The 22,200-nt window shown below is 31.6% G+C and overlaps 2 protein-coding genes and 1 pseudogene across 2 annotated transcripts; 2 read left to right on the forward strand and 1 right to left on the reverse strand.

Annotated features, from left to right (window-relative positions):
* Nucleotides 1–4,338, forward strand: LOC100811442 (nicotinate phosphoribosyltransferase 2-like; annotated as a pseudogene).
* A 2,499-nt stretch (nucleotides 4,339–6,837) lies between these two features.
* Nucleotides 6,838–9,817, forward strand: LOC100797440 (probable serine/threonine-protein kinase At1g01540). The gene is made up of 7 exons (XM_003539309.5): nucleotides 6,838–7,688; nucleotides 7,766–7,870; nucleotides 7,989–8,111; nucleotides 8,215–8,385; nucleotides 8,490–8,619; nucleotides 8,704–8,913; nucleotides 9,357–9,817. The coding sequence occupies exons 1-7, from the start codon at nucleotides 7,090–7,092 to the stop codon at nucleotides 9,516–9,518; spliced, it is 1,500 nt and encodes a 499-aa protein (XP_003539357.1). The 5' UTR covers nucleotides 6,838–7,089; the 3' UTR covers nucleotides 9,519–9,817.
* A 526-nt stretch (nucleotides 9,818–10,343) lies between these two features.
* LOC100798507 (PI-PLC X domain-containing protein At5g67130) lies at nucleotides 10,344–14,588 on the reverse strand. The gene is made up of 9 exons (XM_003539311.5): nucleotides 14,412–14,588; nucleotides 14,172–14,249; nucleotides 13,967–14,089; nucleotides 13,695–13,832; nucleotides 12,155–12,253; nucleotides 11,749–12,052; nucleotides 11,140–11,363; nucleotides 10,928–11,014; nucleotides 10,344–10,762 (listed from the first exon to the last, which is right to left on the reverse strand). The coding sequence occupies exons 1-9, from the start codon at nucleotides 14,421–14,423 to the stop codon at nucleotides 10,568–10,570; spliced, it is 1,260 nt and encodes a 419-aa protein (XP_003539359.1). The 5' UTR covers nucleotides 14,424–14,588; the 3' UTR covers nucleotides 10,344–10,567.
* Between the last annotated feature and the right edge of the window lie 7,612 nt (nucleotides 14,589–22,200).

Below are 22,200 nucleotides of genomic sequence, written 5' to 3' on the forward strand. Positions count from 1 at the left end.
TATAGGATATTAAAGCTTAATTAGTTAATTTGTAGAACACAACGGCAACAATGGCAGCGAATATGTCCAAGAAGAAAAAAATCGGGTCAGGGCATACGCGGGCCCACGAACCCGATGGTGACTCCTATGCTGGCGGATCAATATCAATTCATCATGGCTTATGCATACTGGAAAGCTGGCAAACATCAAGAACAAGCTGTGTCAGTAATTTAGTTCTATTGAATCCTCATCATGCATGCATGCATGACTTTTTTTTTTTTTTTTTTGGGTTTGGTTGTGGTTGTGTGTGTAATTAAACTTGTTTCAGGTTTGATTTGTATTTTCGGAAGAACCCCTTTGGAGGAATGCGTGAGGTTCGTTACTAATTACAAGCTCACCAAGGAAGACATTGATTATATCAAAAATAATTTGTCTGTTTCATGTGAGGTACATTGTGTTCTCATTTTCATATCATGGTGTGCGCTAGTTTTACTCCAAAATTTCTTCAATAACAAGATATATATAAGATCATCGTAGTAGTTGAATAGTAGATTGAATGGAAAAAAAATAGCAACAGATAGATTACAATTGTCTGGAATGTGCTACCTTGATAAGATAGATAGGTCTGCTAAACAAAATTGCATTTCTTTTTGGAAATGTTAGCAACACTTTCTCTAAGACTTTTCGTTTGACACATTCTGTTTTATTGAGTGAAGCCACTAAATAGTAAATTAGTCTCATTCCACATTTATTGGATACAGAGAATCGAGGAACTGTGTTATTGGACAATTTTATTAGCTGTTTCTTTTATAAATAGCATGGAGCCAAGTTTAAGGCTAAAATAATATAGTTCACGATCTAGTTTACATGCTCTGGCGCAAAGTTTGATGCTGCTGGCTTTTTTCTAGTAGATTCTCTCTTCACAACAAAGTTTCAATTTTGATAATGATTGATTAAATCATAGGATGGCTTTCTGGACTATCTTAGAGGAATTGACTGTTCTGATGTTGAGTTCTATGCTATTCCCAAAGGATCAGTTGTTTTTCTTAAGGTGCCCCTATTGAGAATTGAAGGTCCAATTGCCGTGAGTACTTGCTACCATTAAATACTCTTTTTCAGTTTATGTCGCTTTTGAATCTTGTTTCTTCCAAGGACTATCAACTTCTTGCATTAAATTGAATTTTCTATTGTTCAGGTTGTTCAATTGCTGGAAACACCTTTTGTCTATCTAATTAATTTTGCATCATTAGTTTCTACTAATGCTGCAAGGCATCGTTTTGTTGCTGGAAAACCAAAAACTCTACTTGAGTTTGGACTACGAAGGGCTCAGGTTATAAGTCATACTGGAAAAATAATAGACGAAAAAAATTAGGAATACTTTCCTTTCTCAATGATTCATCAAAAGAATGCTACTTATTTTGAATGTAGGGGCCTGATGGTGGAGTGGGTGCATCAAAGTACAGTTACATTGGGGGATTTGATGCAACAAGGTATTATCGATTTAACAACTTTCATTCTGGTTATGTTTGGTACTATAGTAGGGAGGAAAAGTTCATTGAATTATGTGTATATCTAACAGTTATCATGCCTGGGATTTTTTTGGAGACTAAGTTTTTTCACAATGCCAATATAGTACAGTGTTAGTATTTACTCTGACTATTAATTAAATATATTTCTAACTGAGATTTGTTTTTTTCTTTTTTGGTAGAACTGAGATTTGTTAATAACTGCAAAAAATAAAAGATACTTCATAACTTTAAATTTAAGATGGCAAGCCACGGTTTTGGCAGCATGGCATGTAAACTCTGCTTTTTGTATTATTAGTGGTTCGTGGTTACCCTATGAGTTTGTACATTGTAATTGAGAAAGGGCAAAGTGCCTGGTATATCCTGGTTGTGGTTCCAAAAATTCTGGTAAATCATTGTACTTAGGCAAAGTGTATATCTGTCCTGGAATTGTGGTTCAAAAATTCTGGGAAACCCATGACAGGATAGAACTAAAATCCTTTGAAACAGTTAATATCTCCCACCACGTCCCATTTTCAGCCATATGAATTAATTCATCATGCTGCAAGAAATAACTAAAATCTGGTTTCAACATACTCCTTGATTGTCAAGCGTTGATTGTCAACTTTTCTTGATTATAATATCAGCATTTATATCGTGGCATGATTATCATGTTAACTTGACATTCCTTTTTTGCCGATTTGTTTAGGTTCGTTGCTTTTTTAATACCTTAGGTTGCTATTGTATAACTTCACTTTTTCATATGGCACACCAATAGCAACGTTGCAGCAGGAATGTTATTTGGGATTCCCCTTCGTGACACTCATTCCCATGCATTCGTTAGCTCATTTATGGTATGTGACCATTTCATTGAAATTATTGACATATATATTCAGATGATGCTTGAGAATGAATATAACTCCAATTCATTCTACTTGTAATTTCGTCTGTAATACATAATAACCCTATATAGTGACAAAACAGGGACAAAAATTCTGTTTAATCTATTCTTGCATAATGCTTAAAGGGACAAAACTGTATTTGATTATTTCCAATTACTGTCTGTGAAAAAGAGAGTTACATCTTTATACTGGAAGAAAAAGTTCAGTAACAACTAACAAGTGATGAGGCACTACTGTTTGCTAGGAATATAGGAAAACCTGTTAATAACTAGGGATGCTATCTTTTTCTATAAAAAAATTGTCATATTCTGCAGTTCATGAAAAACAATGCAGTGCAATTAGTTCACACATTTATGAACCTCTTTGGATATTGTAATGGCAAAATTTACAACTGGCAAAGAGCAAATTTCTTATAGGATCAAGATTGGAGAGTGACAAATGCAGTAATAGAATTGAGAGGTAACAAGTAAGCTTACAGAGAGAGTGATATCATAAAATCATAGAACAAAGGAAATCTTGAAATGATGAGGTAGATCCTCTTGTAATTTTTTTAAACCTTTCGTATCCTTATATTAGTTATATATTTCAGTTATCAGTATTGTTATGCTTTCTTATGACTTGAGCCATTTTCTGATATAATTCCTTTGCTTACTTTTCTACATACCTTGACTGTCCTGTGATATGTAGAACCTTGACGAGATTAAAGACAAATCGATTCGTAAAAAAGATGGTTCAAGCACATGTAAAGATTTTGTTAGTTTAGTTCAAAGCTGGCTGAGAAAATTTCAGATCTCATGATTTAAAGCCTTTATATCCTTATTATTTTTTTTATTTTTGGTTTTTAGCTAAATTGTTTTGGGGAAGGGGGATTTGGTTTGGTCAATTCTTGTCATAAATGATTACCGTCTAATCATGGAACATGGAATATATGGGGATATAAAAAATGGATACTAGGATTATTAGGTGTATCAGTGTATGGAATGCTGTGTTAGAAATTTATTCTGATTTTGGAATTCTTAGTATATGGGCCTATTAAAATGTTTTTAATAAATTTATTGTTGTAGCATATATTTATGTTTTTGCTCTTTTACAACAATAATCTGAACTGAGTTATTTATCACTATGCAGCGATCGAATTCACTACGTGGCAATTTTGCTGAGACCAATCAAAGTGAGCTGGCCGCATTCACATATGCATTGGCATTTCCTGATAACTTTCTAGCCCTAGTAGACGCTGATGATGTAAGTGTATAATGTTTTCTTTGGAACTATATTTCTTGCTATTACTATTAGGCATGTATAATCTAAGCACCATTTTGACCAGCAATGTCCAGTGGTTTGGGTAAAAATCTTGTTTATCCTACCCTTATTTTATGCCTTTTTGTAAACTAGTTCTAGTTTAGTTTAACTATTTATGCATATAGTCACATTTGCTTATGTTAACAGGTCATGAGAAGTGGAATCCCTAACTTTTGTGTAGTTGCATTAGCTCTCAGTGATTTAGGGTACGTCAAGAAGTTTTCCATGCATGTTTATCATAATCACTTTATTCTTTTACAAAGAATCATGAAATTGTTATTCATTGCTGAGTTTAGATGATGTCCTGAGCAGATACAAAGCAATTGGCATTAGACTGGATTCTGGTGACCTTGGATATTTGTCTTGTGAGATCAGGAAGTTGTTTTGCTCCATTGAGAAGGAATTTGGATTGCCCGGTTTCGGGAAGATGAATATCACAACTAGTAATGACCTTAATGAGGAAAAATTAGATGCTTTAAACAAACAGGTCAATTCTTTTGGAAATTGTAGCTATTTTGCTGTCAATTCAAGTAATTCAAAATGCAAGAATCACTAGGGACATGAAAATATGAATGCTAGTGGCCAAAATGAATCACTAGGGACACTCGCATTTACTTTTTCTTTTCAACAATGAACAAGGGGTATTTGTTTCACTACTCTCTTATTTGTATCCAACATCTCTTATTTTGAAAAGTTAATTCTAAAATACAAAATTTACATTTTAAAATGAAAATTTCGAAAGGAGATGCAAAATACATATAAGAGAATGTAAGATCCAGATGTTATTAACAAGTGATTGTTTTTTTTTGTTGTTGAAACAAGTTAGTCATTGGTCTTTTGTGATACTCTTTCATTTTTTTTTTAAAAGATTGATTCTTTTCTTCTTTGGTTTTTTGAAGTATTTTGCAGAATAATGATTGTATTACAAATCTACAATGCATATTTTTTAGTGTGAGAATAAATAAGCACTCAAATAACATGTGAACGTATTGCAATTAATTAAAATTAAGTCCTATAAATTTATAAAATTTGAGCATGATTTTTTACTTATTTATTACTCTTAATGAAATCAATCCTAACCAATTGTTAACATAAAATATATATAGTGTCCTTCTCTTCTATTTAGAAACTATCGTGAATATTCTCTCGTAAAATTTATTGTAAGATGATGTAAAAAAATGTAAATGGTCTTTGATATTAAGTCCAAGAAGAATCCATTACAAATTTTAGATTAAGTAAATTTACTGTAGTTGAGTTCTTTATTAATTTTTTTGGATGATAGGATAAGAGGATAAAGTGGACAAAACATATAATTAAGACGGAATTAGGAGTAAAGCTACTAAAGTTTAACTTTAAATTTTATGCCGATTTTTTTTATTTATTAATTTTATGTTGTGAACCACATATTTACCTCTGCAATTAATATAATTTAATTGAAATTGAATTAGAGAGAAAATTATTTGTCTACAGTTGAGTGTCCTTAAAAGTGCACTCTCTTGGATGATACTATATCACACATACCAAAGGCTCAAAAAGCACAGGGGCACCAAATAGGTAATTTTTTTAAGACTCAGATTTAAATTAAAATATTTAAAATACTGAAATTAAGAACCCATATTCTTTATAAAAAAAAAAAAAAAGGCCGTATTTAATAGCACCAAAAGATTATTTAATTGTAGTTTTTTTTCGAGGGAATTATTTATTACTTGTGCACATTTTAGCCTGTTACCTGCACTAAATATATGTAAGTTGAGGACAGGTTATAAGAACTTGTTTAAGGTAGGATAGTCTCACACTCTCACCAAACTCGTATAGCCCATACGTGTGTTTTCTTCATTGTCATTTTTATACCAGGCTTGAATTGTAGCCATCCTAAGCATCCATATATACAAGGCAAACTAATTAATGTCGGTGGGTACGATTAAGAATTATGTCCAACCAACAACGAAGAACTTACCTAATTCAATTATAATTCCCTGATGCATATTAAATGCGTGAACTAATATATACTTTTATTGTTTTTTTTAAACATTTGAACTAATATTTTTTAAGAGAAAAGAACGCCAATTACTTCAAATTAAATATTTTGAAATTAGCAAAAAAATACCAACAGATCATTTGATTTTCTTAAACAAGATATCAGATCAACTAATCATTTAATTGATTCTTATAATTACAAAAAAAAAATATTTTAATTCTCTTAAAAAAAATTCTATCTTAACCTCTTTTAGTTGGTAGGACTCATACTAAAAGAGATTTAAAATAATATATGAAGGGATTAAAAGAAGTTTTTAAGTATAGGAATTAAAAAATTGTAATTATAAAACCATCTTAATAACTAAACTTATTAAAACAACAACGCAGTCAGCATATTTCAAATCAAGGTTGGCTTAGTTAAAAATATTTGTTTAAACTCATTTATTAAAAATATATTTTTAATAAAATAAGTAATTTTTTGTATGTTTAAATTATTTATTTGAAAGTAAACTGTTTTTCTTAAACAAAATATTTTTTAAATTTTTTTAAGAAACAAATCATATATACTTCTTAAAAACCCACCATTCAAAAAATACTAGTTTAAAAAGTATTTTTTAATTTTAAACAAATCGCCCTTAAATTGACCAGGTTCAACTTGGTTGATGGATTAATGAATTAAACACTGTATGAACACTTTGCTATAAATAATTAGTAGTATATTTTTTTGACTAGCAATACATTTGATAAAGAATCAGATTTTTGACTAGCAATCATTATTTGCACCGTTGAAATTAAAGTGCATCTATGTCTATGTGTGTTCCTAAAAAGTTAAAGCGCAGAATTAAAAGCCCCTTTCCTATTGAGTATAGAGTCCACAGACACAAAAATATTCGTTGGTACCCCAAAATGATGAATAGTGCAAATGCAATACGCGTCGCGAGGCAGGTTAGTGTAACCAAACAGAGTCCAAATTTTTCTTTAGAATACAAAAAAAAATTTAACTACTTATTCAATTGTTTAAAAAACAGTAATAGTATCGTATACTCCTATAAAAATTTCCTTTTGAACAATCTGAAAAAATCAGCAAAATAATTTGCAAGAACTAAAATTGGGTGCATAATGGTGAGAATGGAAAAAGCATATAATAGAAATTTGAAATTATTGTAACATGCTACTGGTATTAGTAATTGGTTAAGTTGAGTGAGAGAGAATTCAGAAGTTGAGAGACAAAAACGTAGCATTCTGAGAATAAAGAGCGTAGTTCCCACACAGCACACAAGAGACAGAACAGAGTGACAACACTACAATTGATTGCATCCATACTGCGTTCTCCCCGGGTCCCACCATGCCAGCTGCCACTGCTTCTTCTTCTTCTTCTTCTTGTACATTTTCTCACTCTTCTCTTTTTGTCTTCTGAAGTGGGTGGAATGAATAGCAATACCACCGGCGCTGCAGCAATGAACGACCAGCTCTCCAACACCACCTCCATCTTCGGCCTCCGCCTATGGGTGGTTCTCGGGGTGTGCGTGGGCGCCGCCATCGTCCTCATCCTCTTCCTCATCTCTGTCTGGCTCGCCTTCAAGCGCTCTTCCAAAACCAACCCTGTTTCCATCCCCGACGTCTCCAAAGAGATCCAAGAAATCAGGCTCGACACCAACCCCACTCTCCAACCCGAACCTTACCCCGAACCTGACCCCGTTCCTCCCACCGAAGAGGAAACCAACTCCCTCGGCTACCACAGAATCCAGTTCGAGATTGGGAAGAACCACCGAATCTCGTACCCGGAGCGTGCCTTGCTTCGCTCCAGCTCCAATGACCCCAGCAGCGGCGAGGTTCAGCTTCCCACCGTCATTCCCGAAGTTTCTCACTTGGGTTGGGGCCACTGGTACACTCTAAGAGACTTGGAAGACGCCACTAACGGCTTCGCACCTGAGAATGTTATCGGCGAAGGTGGATACGGAATTGTTTATCACGGTATCTTGAACGACAATACGAATGTTGCTATTAAAAATTTGCTCAATAATAGGTCTCTCACTTACTTCTCTATTTTCTTTCTTCAATATCAACCATGTTTTACCTAATAATAATAATTCATAACGCTAGGGGCCAAGCTGAGAAGGAGTTCAAGGTTGAAGTGGAAGCTATAGGACGTGTTCGCCACAAGAATTTAGTCAGGTTGCTTGGTTATTGTGCTGAAGGAGCTCATAGGTATTCTTACTTTCTTCTTTAATTATCCAAAATTGCTTCTTTTTTTTTTTTTTGTAGTATAGATATGAACTTTTGAACTGATGAGGTTTTTTTTTAATTATTATTATTCACGCTGCAGAATGCTTGTTTATGAGTACGTGGACAATGGTAATTTAGAGCAGTGGCTGCATGGGGATGTTGGGCCTTGCAGTCCTCTAACTTGGGAAATTCGAATGAACATTATTCTGGGAACGGCTAAAGGGTAAACACTTCAACACTAAACAACCAATTAATATAGTTTTTTTATTGTTCCGTTGGGAAATATGCTTTTTTTGGGGTTGTAACTGTTGTTTGCTTTTCAACAGATTAACTTATCTTCACGAGGGGTTAGAACCAAAAGTTGTTCACCGTGATATTAAATCAAGCAACATTTTGCTCAGTAAGAAGTGGAATGCGAAGGTTTCAGACTTTGGCCTCGCAAAACTCCTTGGCTCTGACAGCAGCTATATCACAACCCGTGTCATGGGTACATTTGGGTTTGTATTATCTTCCTTGTCTATTGTTGCTCCATTGCTTGCTCAAAGCATTATTGGTCATGACGGGTTTCCATCAATTCCCTTAATTGTTCTTCTTTTGGCAGATATGTTGCTCCTGAATACGCGAGTACTGGCATGTTGAATGAACGGAGTGATGTTTATAGTTTTGGAATTCTTATTATGGAACTAATTACAGGAAGGAATCCGGTTGATTATAGTCGGCCTCCAGAAGAGGTTAGTTTGATCTATTTCGGTGTTGTGAAACTCCTTTTCATTGCAATTTTTCACTTGTAACTGAAAACTCAACAAAATTTTCAGGTGAATTTGGTAGACTGGCTCAAGAAGATGGTTAGCAACAGAAATCCAGAGGGGGTGCTTGATCCCAAGCTTCCTGAGAAACCAACTTCAAGAGCACTAAAACGAGCTCTTCTTGTAGCTTTACGCTGCACTGATCCTAATGCACAAAAGCGGCCTAAAATGGGGCATGTGATACACATGCTTGAAGCTGAAGATTCCCCTTACAAAGAGGTAACAATAATTTCTGCTGAAGTTAATTTCAACCTCAGAGTAGGGCTAATTAATGCATAGTGAGGTATGCATATCATGTGTTTGTTCTTTAATTAACTGGGAGTATAAATTAAGATGTGAAGTTAAAAGGAAACATATTTAAAGTTCAATAAAGACTAAATAAAAAGCCATCCCTTATTCTTCACTTTAAATTACCATATTATGAAATTTCTATTTGCGGCCTAAAATGGAGTTCTGCATCAAATTTAGTTTCTACTTGTGTATCATAGTTTATATGTGAACTCTTCGTATGAATGCATATTTAAACAAGAACATCATGTTTATAAATATTTTGATTGTGTTGAAGGTATTTATATTCATTTATGCTATAGTAACCTCTGTGTTTGATCTATACCTCAACCGTAGATGTTCTCACTATGGAGCTGCTTGATTTTTACTTACAGGATCGCAGAGCTAAAAGGGATGCAGGACATTCACCTAATGATAGAGTAGGGGATGGGTTGAAAGAGGAGGTAACTGTGTCTGTGTCAGTTGATGATGGTAAGCTTGAAAATGGGATGTGTGCCAATGAGACAAGATCGAACCCTCAAATAGAAAAGCAATAAATTTGGATAGCTGTCTCTTTAATGGCCAAAAAAATTGTGGCTCCCTTTACAACCTGTCATTTCTGAAGGCCAAACAATTTGCATCCATCGGACATAACATACTTGATACTTTGCTCTGCATTGTTTGCGCCTTCTATACATGAGTCTATACTCTCATAAACCCACACATCGAGATTTCCCGTATTCTGTCTGTCCCGTCTAATAAGGGATGATTGCAGCCACAGGTTGCTCATGTAAATTTTAGCCATATTGTTCGATTCACCCAATAAAAGATTATAATGCATCATCGTTGGATATCATGTTTTTATCTGCTTGAACACTGTTTGATCAAAACATACTGCACTGTCAACGTTGCAACGACATGCACCTAGAAAGTGGAGTTGAGGAGTACATCATATTAAAATGCTAATACCACATGCTAGTTTTTGGTTTGGTTTTGTATGGCCATAATACTGCATGCTGCTAGTTAGACACAGTACAAGTAGTTGGCATTAGATTAGATGACAAATAATTTCCCCTTCAACGTACTGGTCCTCCAGTCCCATTTTTTTGTCAAGTGGGGAACTCATGTTGCGATTTGGAGAGGCTCGGATAGTTCCATTAATGTATTCATGCTCTAGGTGGCTGGCCACTATAATTGGACTTTGTCTTGTGTAAAAGAGGAAGCCCCACCATTGCGTATTTTGGATCTCCCAAATCTTCAAACGATCTCAACTTTTATGAATTCAGGCATGAATTGCTCCCCAAATTTGAAAGTTCATTTACTGACTCGAGCAATAATGGAACTGCATTTTTTTAAGAAACAAAGTGCACAACCAACAGCTGTTATAGAAAGGAGTTCTTTCACGAGACAAGAGTTTGATAAGTTCTTTCAATCATTAAACAAACCAATTCACAATACAGCCATAAAGTGCGCCGTGTGATGAAAAATGACTCGGATTCCATACAATACACGGAATCAAATTGGCCCAACCATCTAAACTCTATGTTTACAACATACATGCATACATATTTTCAATGATTATAAACTCCCCCAAACTAATGACACTCTATAACCATGCCAAGAAAGTCGTCGTAGCCAAAATTCCAACAACCGATTGCATCAACTTGGCCGTTCTACCAATATAAGCATTGTTTGTGTGATTGTTATTTTGGGTCTGCTGGTTTCCGGTGGAGGGGGTTTCTGTAGCAGGTGGAGGTGGAGAAATGGGAGGGACATCACATGTGCCAGACTTAGCGTTTTCCTGTATGTACATTGCCACAATTTATTCATTCTACATTTCGTAATATAAGTTCAAATTCTTTACCTTACAGTGGTAAAAACGCAGTAGTAAGTAGTAATCATGGTATTTCTACTCAAAAGAAAAAAGAAAAAGTAGTTACAATGCATAAGGTGGGAGAAACCAAACCTTGCAATAGGCAATGTTGTCACACCCGCAAGTGAGATGACCATTTGCTTCATCAACGGCTAGTGGTGCTCCTCCGCCATCACTCCTCTATAAAACATCATTAATATCATCAATAGTTATAGATTATGAACTTTTTTTTTGGCTAAGTTGAGAGTAATGAATAATTAACACAATGAACGAGTGGTTTGATAAAAGTTTAGACAAGTAACTACCTGGTAATAATCAACAGCAATGAAATTGGCCCAACGGTTGCCGGCTGCTTCGTGACAAGTCTTCATCATGTCAAGTAGTGGAGCCGAATTGTCAGCGCAGGCCTGAGATCGATTTGGAGCAGAATGAAAGTAGTTGACCAGAACCAATGATCTAGACTTTGTGTTCATTGCGGGTGATTCTGCACGGCTTGGACAAGAACCAGCTTTCATGCCATCATCTCCATCTGAAATTACCACTCACAATCATGATTAGTTATCACCATTCTAAAATATAATACTACCATTTGCTCTTCTTTTTTTTTTTGGAAAAAAAAAAAAGAGAGAAAGGTTGTATCACTTTTTCCCCTAAAAAATTCTTTATAACAAAGAAATCATAAAAAATACTTTTTGATAAGCTAATTTTAAGATATTGATGATTTGCACAAAATCTTAACTTTAAACCTTATTGTCATCATTATTGTTCAACTAAATCTTAAACCCAACAAAACAGTAACATTAAGAAACAGTTTTTAACTTCAAATAATAATAAAAAGGAAAAGAAATTATAGAAATATTCAAAAAGTTTGAACTCAAATACAAGTAAAACATTTTTCCAAGGAGGGAACTGACATTGGTTTTCTACTACGTATGTCCACTGATAAGCAATGCCCTCAGAAGCTTCCTTGGCTGATTTGGAAGTGAAGACGACTAGGCGCTGATTCTTCTGAACCATGTCATCGACGGTTGGCCAATCTTCACCATTCTTGGGCATGCGAGACACTGGGAACATGTACTTGCTCAGCCCTGAATCTCTCAAGACCTTTGTTAGGCCCTGAGGAGCTGTGACATAGTCCTCAATGAAGATCGTGATAATTTCTGATGGATTTCCATCTAGAAATGTCCGCATGTCTTTAAGCACGTTTATGGCAGGTTGCTGCAAAATGATATAGACATTTGAAAGTTACACCACAACAAAATATTTGGACCAATTTGTGTCGCATTCAAGAAACTAGAAAGCAGGGCCACACGCACTTACAAATGCAGTGAAGTTGAAACATTTGCTTTGGAAGGAGTGGCACAACCAGATGTCGTTTTGAAAATCATACATATCCAACATAAATCCTCTAACTCCGTTCTGTAATACAAAATAAAGCGTAAAGGGGTCGATCTCAATACACTGAATAAAATTAAAGCACTCATAATCGTATATTAATACTGTCTTTGATCCTATTTATAAGAATACTTCTTATAAATAAAACCGAAATATATATGAATAATATTGTATTACAATTTTATAATTTATAATATAAGGACTTCATTTTTTTAATAATACACCCCCCATTTTAATTTCTTAAAGAAACATGACTAGAGTCAGATTTTGCGAATGACCACCCGGGTGCAAAATTGGGATTCACAGATTGTTTTCTTTAAATCATCAAGATGTTTATCCTTCAAATTAAATGAGTGAATTATTTAAATGGATTATATTATGTTTAAATGTGATTAATTCATTCATCACATCAGCAACTCAACTTAAAATGTAGTAATTGTTTGGTTTAAAAATTGCCAATAAATATTATGCCAAACTTCGCAATAAAAATCCCCCCCACCCCCCCCAAACAAGACTTTTTCTTTATTTAAAAAAAAAGTCAAAAGACAGCTACTTCATGCTTGAATTATTAGGCAGTTAGTATATGATTCACACTGACCATCGATGTTTTCCTAAAGAAAAGGGGAACTTGTTCAAAAGTTATAAAAGTAATTCTCTGACTCTGTTTCTGATGAAAAAAAATATATACGATTTAATAAAATATAACCTATAAAAAATAAAAAAATATACAATTAAGATTAATATAAATACACATTTCAATCACATTTAAAATTTAGTTGCACGCATCTCAACGTCGTTAGAATCTCAATTGAGTGACAGTGATGTAGTAGTATTTCCTAAATGGGGAAACCAAGTTTGACAAGACCAATTCCCAAATAAGCTCTATGTATTAGTAATGGTTATTCCGGTGCAATGCGTGGCTGTAAAACTAGTACTACCTTGTAATTGAATCATCTTTGCAAATTGCAACAACCCCTTTTGAAACCAATTTTGTTTGTTTGATCTTTAAAGGAAGGAAGAAAAAAAAAACAATAGAAAAGTTACAAGTTTTTTTAAAAAAATAGAATCTCTAAAAATGAATTAAAAATATTTTTTGCATGAAACGTCCTACAATTAACTTTTTATAAAAAAATTATTAATATAATTTATTGCTTTTTTAGCAGTGTTTTTAAATAAATATTTTAAATTATTTTCTTAATTAGAATAATTGAATTCGTTTCTTAATCAGTATTGTTAATTTACTATCGATGCCCTTTGAAATTTGCGAGCATAATCTTAGTTGTCCTTGCGATATATTCCTAGTTCCTAATTTACTAGTAATAAATCAATATCAGTTCAGTTCCAACCTTTATGAATTCTTTCTAGCAAACAGCAAATCTCTATTTCCTGTTTCTTTTAATTTAATCCATGGTTAAACATTATTATACCCTATGATAAAAAAAATAAAAAGGGAAGAGAATCTTACTTTGAGTTGTTCATCAACTTTGTCTTCTTGGTTCATAGGGGCCACAATGACAGACCCGGTGGCCGATCTCGCCCCCGCCAGAGCATAAGAGTTATGAGTCGTCAGCCATGAATACCGGTTAAACGCTAAGCCTTTCACCTGATCAACAAAATCCCAAAATCCAAAACAATTCAACATTAATTCGAAATACTAGTATATTTAGACAGAGAAATTCAAGTGATTAATTTATTTTATAAGAAAAAATGAATAAGAAATTGGGATAAGGAACAAACCTTGGAGGTGGGGCTCAAAGGTTGTGTCCGCGAACATCTTGGTCGGGTATTTCCATTGGCAGGACATGTTTGGCAGCTGAGTCCAGCGTCGCATTTGTTGTCTGACCCACAATTTTCTCCGATCTGCTACCTCGGACTCAGTCAGAATTATTTTTTTTTAGAAATTCTAATATTCAAAACTAAAAAAAAATTATTAGAAAATGACCTTGGAAGCGGACGAAGAGGTGAACAGACAAACAGCGATTAGCAGCAGGTGCGTTGGTAAGTTACGGATGCGAATGCTCTGCAGAAAATGAAACATCGATCATATGGATTTTCAAGATGTATAAAAATAAAATTAAAAAAAAAAAAAAGGATTCAGAAAGGCGTGACATGAAGAACAACATTTAATGCGGATATAAATGTAACATAGCTGACTAGCTGGCAAGGAATGGAACTTTGTTACCTTGGGCTTCATTTGCGGTTCCGGTTTGAGAGGGTCTGGTTCTCAGATTCTGTTCTGTATGTGTTTTTGCAGATAAGGGGAAAGTTCTTTCTAACAATAAAAGGACAACAAATTTGGTGAGGATTGGGAACTACACTGACATCACATAACAACTGATTAGGTATCGTACTACTTCTTGTCTTACTATTTCTGTTCTGTGCTACCTTTATGCATTTTTTTTTTAATTTTTTCTTTTACTGTTTTTGGAGATTATTAAAAGTTGAATATTATTTTTCAAAAATTAGATTTGAAAGTTGAAACACGCTTATAAACAATTTCTTTGCTAAATTAAGAGATGTTGAAAATAATAATCAAGACGGTGATCTGACTGTAGTTGTTTTGAAAGATTAATTAGAGAAGGGGTCAACAATTGATTAGCAAATTAGCAAAATTTTAAAAGACTAAGAGTATGTTTGGTTTGACTAATATCAATTTTATAATTTTATTTTCTGTTCTTAAGATCATAGTAACTTCGAAGTAGGTAAGAGAAGTTTTTAATTCAACATAAATTAATTTAAAAATCATAAAATATTATTATTTATATGTTTCTTTATAATACCCTTATATTTTATATGACAGATTATATTATATTTGTTGAACATTCATATTTTTTTAAGATTTCATTTATTTCGGTAGCTAAAAATTTATTTCTTAAGACTTCCTTATTTGTACTTTTTAATTTAGATATATTTGTGTATTTATATTAATTTTAATTTTTTACAATAAATACGAGTTTATATATTTATTTAATTTTAATTTATTTATATGTATATCAAAAAATAATAAATTATAATAACAAATAAGTATTCAAAGACTTAAAGGTCTATTTTAATAATTTTACTTTCAAAATCAATTATGACTAAAAGTATCTAAATATCATTCTTTTTAAAAATTAATTTTTTAATATATATTATCCAAACAAAAATCATCTTATTTCAAAATCAATTATATAAAATCACGTTAATCTAAAATTACTTTAATTTAAAATTAATTTTATGAAGACTCGTCCACGCACTAAACTTTTACAATATTAGGTAGTCTAAATAATTTGATTTCTACATCTAAAATTTTACGAAAAACTACTCAGATCCATTCATAGTAACCAAGTCTTATTCGTACCTTTGATTATCAAATACCATGGGTGACTTATTACATTCTTAATAAAATAATCTCCTACTAACAAAATTGATGATAAGATTAATTCCGCCACATGGTATTTAAAATAGGATTTAATTCTTGTAAAAAAAGAGGATTTAATTTAAATACATTGGCAACAAAAAAAAATTACCCTAGTCATCCAGTTATTAATGTTTGTGTTCGATAAGATTGTTTATTGTTGCAATATTTATTTTAAAAATCATACTTAAAAATAAATTCTAATTGGTTGGTAATGTGATAAATTATACACTAATCATGCATTAAAAAAATCCTTAAATTTTCCCTTCCCCGTCTTTAAAAAAAAAATTTCATCATTATCAAAAAAATAAATCAATAATTTGAATTTTATGAATGGCACATTGATATAATAGTATTTTAGCATGTGTATTGTATTAGATAAACATTTTTTATATAAATTTTTATAATTAAAAATTTAATAAATAAATACCTTTAAGTATATCAATTATGTTTTACATTTATGATATAAAAAATAAATTGAAATATATAATCAATTTTAATTATTGATAACTTCTTAAAAGGCTATTGAGATTCATTTTCAAAAATAGTAATAAAAGAAGTAGATTGAACACAATAGATTATTAAGAAAATCAAATATATAAATAGAGATAAAAAAATGTAGTTTGAGATAATAGGAAGAGAGAGATATAAATTGATATAAAAAATATTAGCATAAAAAGTCAATAATGATTTTATAGGTGAAACTCTGATTTTAATTTGGAGAACAACACAAAATGTTAACATTTAAAAAACTACATCTAAATTTTGTCTGAAAGTATTTTAGACTTAATTAAATCTTTAAATCTTTTAATTTGGATTATGTGATTTTAGTTCTCATATTTTTTTAAAATTAATTAAGTTTTTTTTAAGTTAATCAAGTTTGATCCCCTTTAAACTCTCTTTTAATCAAAATCCTTAAATTTATCCCTTCTACTTAAAATAAATTAAATCAATAATTTTGTTTAAATTCTCGATAAAAAAAAATAAATTTTATTTAAAATAAAAATATTAGATTTTTATTTTCAAATCCTAGTATTACATGTGTAAAATCCTTTAAATATTACCTAAATTTTACAAAATTTCCAATTTTTATTTTTTAAGTAACTTCATATGTTAAATTAATCACAAAATCCAAAATATATAAATAAAAAAATATTTTAAAAGTTTTGAATAAAAATAAGAACGTATCTATTAAACTTACTTGATTTTAAAAATAAATAAATTTAATTGGTTTTAAAAATATTAAGAGAAGAAAATTACACAAGATTAAAACTAAAGAAACTAAAAGTAAATTTAAATAGTTATTTTGCTAGTAATTATTTAAGAAAATAATATCAAATACATTTTATTTTGAGATATTAAATACGGTTAATTATTAATTACTTAATGATTTGATTTTTAATTCATTAATTATTAACGTCAAACTTCAAAGCCACACGTTAACAAAAAAACAAATCTAGTGAATAGGAAGTGTAGTTTGATATAAAATGCATTAACAATTGCGTGTCTCACGGATGAGAGGTCTCTAGAGTTCAACAACTAAATGCACGGACACGGAGTTCCCCATCTCATCGTGTGTTTTTATTTTTTTATTAACAAAACAACCATAGTCACATTTAAGTCTATCATCTTTTTCTAAAAGTCTATTAAAGATCAAATATAAATTCTTTCTCACAAACTGTTATCAATTGAATTATATTTATTAATTTCATGTATTTTTATTTGATTTGATTACATTTATAACTTTTTTTTTATTTTACTGCATAAATAAACATTTTTCAAAGTGAAAGGGCATGATATGTCGATATCTAAAGCAAAGGATAGACAAATAGATATATTATTATTACTATTAAATTGGAAGGGATGTCTCCGTTCAATTTAGGCCACTTCATTTGCTTAATGGAAACGAAAAGGTTATAATTTCAAACTTTGCTCTCGCTATTGTTCAATATTCAAATTTCTGAATAGGCATGTGACTTCATCATCAAGGAGGCAATGGAGAATATTTTAACACTTTTAAGTGAAGCGATAATAGTTCAAAGCATGCTTATCTCATAATGCCTTCCCTTTCAAGTTAATAAAAATAACTAAAAAGAAAGAAAGGATAGAATATGCCTTCAGCTCTAGCCTTTAATTTCAATTTATCAAATACTTTCGACTTTGACACATGTTTGATCAAGTGAATGCCAAAGGTTCTGATAAATTGAATTAGATTACTGGAATTTATATAATACCACGAGTCCAATTATGAAAAAAAGGATGCAAAATTGTTATGAAACAATAATTAATGTTAACATTCGAAGATACTAGGAAGTTCTAATCTCTAATTTATCATGCTACCACTATTAAACAAGTTAAAATACATAGCGTCACAAACATAAAAATCCATTTAAGATAAGTTCTGATACCAAATAAGTGGATTTAAACTTTAAGTCAATCTTATAAAATTGATCTGTAAGGTGAGGATTACTTCCCAATTATATAATTTATTTTGGTATTATCTTTATATCTTTATTTAATATAGGACTTTAACATGATATATTTTTTCTCATAATTATCGGTCATGTGAGATCTGGGTGTGATCACATTTTTATTAAAAAAAAAAATTACAATTCTCTTAGATCAAATATTGGACTATAAATTATCACATTCCGGCGAATTTTGGATTGGAAATGTATTTCATGGCATATCCATCCCTGCCTTGTTAATTTCCGGTGATTTTGGTACGAGATTGGTTGTAAATCTAAAAAAGTCATTAAAAATAAAATAGTATGAAAAATAATGTTATATTTGTATCGATGGTGTTTTTAGTCATTTGATACTCTTGCGTGGGTCTGCCATTTTGTTTGTAGTGACATTGAGGGAATGTCATCGTCACCACCAAAAATTGTAAGTCCTATTTCTATATGATAATACAGTAGAAAGTTAAGAAGAGAAATGGTACAAGAAATGATAAAAAGAATGGTTCAGGTTGAAAATAAATTGGCAAACAAACGAACCTTTCAACAAGAAAGATGATTAACAAAGAATAGTTAAGCTGACAAAAAGTCGATAAAACAATAAACAAAATAGACTGATAAGAAATAACAATTAAATTAAGGGAGCGTTTTCTATTTTTAAATGTTTGTACAGGAAACCAGATTTCTTTTTTCTCCACTTTTTTAAACAAATATTTGAAAACAAAAAATAAATTAAAAATAAGGTCACACTTTTATAATTAAAAAATAAAACATAACATGAAAACAATAAACATAAGTACAAATAAACCCCTGAAAGTGCAAGAATGAAAATTGACAAAGAAGATTAACAAGAAAGTAAAAAATTTGTTAGTAAATTAAGTTTCTTGAAAGATAAATTGTAAGAATTAAATGGACTTCCATTTCTGTCAAAAAAAAAAAGCTGTCAAAAAATGAATTAAATGAACTTTAAAAGAGAAAGAGAAAGAAATTAAATGTGCAAGCAAAGTGAAATCATATAAATATAAGGTTAAAGTTAAACTACACGTAAATCTCAAAACTCAATTTTTAATTCTTAAACTTTTTTTCTATTAAACTTGTATTTATTTTTTAATTTGCCCGCTCGGTTTAGTTGCAGTTATAATAAAGCAATTATCTATAAACACTTAACTAGTTAAAGAGCTAATGCATTTGGAATGTGTTATAAGCATAGTTGTCATAAAACTGGTTTAACCAGAAATTGATGTCATGTCCGATCGGTTTAAACTATCAAAGTTGATGTTCAGAATGGGGCATGAAGCAACAAAACCGCTAAAAACTGGTGGTTTGGCGGTTGGACAAAAATCATATTCTTTAACTTTCTTTTGTTATATGTCATGACTTATATCACTTTTAAGAGAAAGTTTAATTTTTAACATTATAAATTTGTGTATATTATGTTATTTTTAATTTAATTTTTTTAATATATTGTATAATTTTTTTAAAAATATTTTATTAAAATCAATTTGATTTCAGTTGAACCGTTAAATCTTGAATAAATATCTTTACTGGTTTAGTCACTAATTCAATTTTTTTTTGTTAAGAGATAGATTCAGTTATAATAACATTGGTTATAAACATAAATGAGGTAATTATGAGAGTTTTTTTTCAAGGTTACTAATGGGTTAAGTGTGGAAAGACTTATGAAATAATATTTGGATTGAATTGATATCCACATGTTAAAATCTTACAAAAGAATTCTCATAAGTGAGTAAGTTGTACTTACAACACTTTAAAAACACCAATCCCTTAACTACAAAATTAAAGAGCGGGAGTGATACAAGTGTAATAAATGTAATTGAATTTAAATTTAAATTGCATTAAACATAAAAAATAAATTATGGCAAATATAAAAAGCGATAGATGGCGAATTTCAAGTGGGTAGCCTCTTTTAATAAGTGTAATATTTTGAATGGTTTTCTGAGGTGCCCAAAATCACATTGGCCCCTTCTTCTGGTACACCTTTTTTCTATACGTTTAAATTGTGATAAATACCTTGTAAATACATTACTAAACTACGAACCTTGTTTTCTCTGGAAGAAAATACAAGTTCCACTTCTATCCTAAAAATACATTGCAAAAGAAAAAAAAAATGAATAAGGCAAGGAAAGGTTTCCTTACTCACCCTAATAATTATGAAAAAAAGCAGGGAAAAGGACAATTTCCTAAACGGAGGGAAGGGCGAGTGCCTGGCTGCAATGTCTTCGTTCCATCTTCAGCCTTGAGTTATTTCTCTTCCTACTGCGTTTTAGAATTAGGGTATTTTGGGAATAATAATTATAAAGGGGAGTGTATAAGTAATGCAGGGAAGTGTAAATAGTAACTTCCTTGAATTTTTTAAACAAAGCCCGTTAGCCCAGTAAGAGTCCCGTCCCTCACACAATTTTCATTTTGACTTTTTTTTTAATATAAATTTTCATTTTGCTTTAGAACAGATTAAAGTCTCAAAAATAAAAGAAGCAAACCATATTTTAAATATTTTCCCGCATAGATGTTCTTCACTTCTGCGTAATATAAATTTATATTCCCTATCATAATACCATTATATGCAGGCATATTGTTATGTTAAATTAATTTCGCGCATTAAATTTTAAGAGTGGATGATACTTGCTATTTTATTTTTAAATAAATTTACGTGATACAAAATAGTCTTTCTATATACACAACAGTGAAAACTAAAGATATTAACATATATTTAAACAGTTTATATGTTCAAATATATTATGTTCTTCTAGTTTATATAAACATGACTTAATAAAAAAAGATCTATCTCATCCCTTGTGACGGGGATACCTTCTCAATACAGTATAACCAATTAAGTTACATGCTGCTAATTATTAATCTTGATTCTTGTATTTAAGTTTCTCTGCAAAGGGCTAAACATATCTAATGTTGTTGTGGCTGGTGGTATGGAAATCATGTCTAATGTACCCAAGTACCTGGCTGAAGCAAGTTTAATATTGCCTTTAATTTGACACTCTTCTTAAGATTGGTTCTTGTGTTAAAATAAACTAATTCAATACTACAAGTATCAAGTTTAATATTTCCTTTAATTTGACACTCTTCTTAAGATTAGTTATTGTGTTAAAATAAACTAATTCAATACTACAAGTATGTATGAAATTGTTGACTTTCTTTTTCTAATGAATCTGACTTGAAGCATTGAAGTTATGTCTTTGGTTGAACTCTTGGCTACTAGCCTACTACGGAATCCTTGGTATTTTAAAGAATGGTTCTCAGGATGATTTTGTTATGAGCAAAAGATAATGGGTCTTGAATTTGAGGTCAAGGTAACCTTCATAAACTATTAAATTCTATTGATAAGGAAATTTGCAGAGGATAATACTTGCTCATTTTATTGATCCTTCATGTATTTATAGGCTACTACGCCAGTGCAAAGGTAGAAAGGATAATCCTTAGTCACTCACAAAATAACAAAAGCAGGTAAAAAACATAATAGAAATGATAATCCACTAGTAACAGAATTTCACTAATAGTTTCTCTAATAGATTTTGTAGAGCAAGCAGCACTAAGACCTTCAAGCATAATCCTCAAGGTATGTAGGCCTCCTAATTGCCCTCTTGGGCCTGCTGTAGCTTCTTCCTATCATTATTTGGCCCATGAAAACACCTTGTCCTCAAGGTGTTCGGTGCAGTAAAACAAGACCTAGATCCCAAATTAAAGTGGGTGTAGAAATGAGTGAGCGAATATTGTTGCGGGGATAGAGCCATTTGGCAGGGACGAGAATCGTAAAGATGGTGAAGAGGAAGGGGTGGTTGAGCCCTGTGTCCTTGACCACGACGACGTCACTTATCAAACATTCAGTGAAAGTGAAGTAAGACAACGTGGTTCTATTACACTAGTTAGTGGCGATGATTTCGGCACAATGGTGTTGCCACACCCCGACACAGAAGTAGGAGGTACCAGAATCAATTTTGATAGCGGGACCGTCTCCTTTTCTAGCCATGGGCAGCAAATTCAACAAGGGGAGGTTGGTTGCGGTGTTATGTGGCTCCATCGTTAAGCGCTCCACCGGTGGTGACGAATTTGTTTTGGGTTCGGGATGGTGGGAAATTGCC

Source organism: Glycine max, chromosome 11, assembly GCF_000004515.6.
Source record: "Glycine max cultivar Williams 82 chromosome 11, Glycine_max_v4.0, whole genome shotgun sequence".
In the NCBI taxonomy this organism is placed as follows: domain Eukaryota; kingdom Viridiplantae; phylum Streptophyta; class Magnoliopsida; order Fabales; family Fabaceae; genus Glycine; species Glycine max.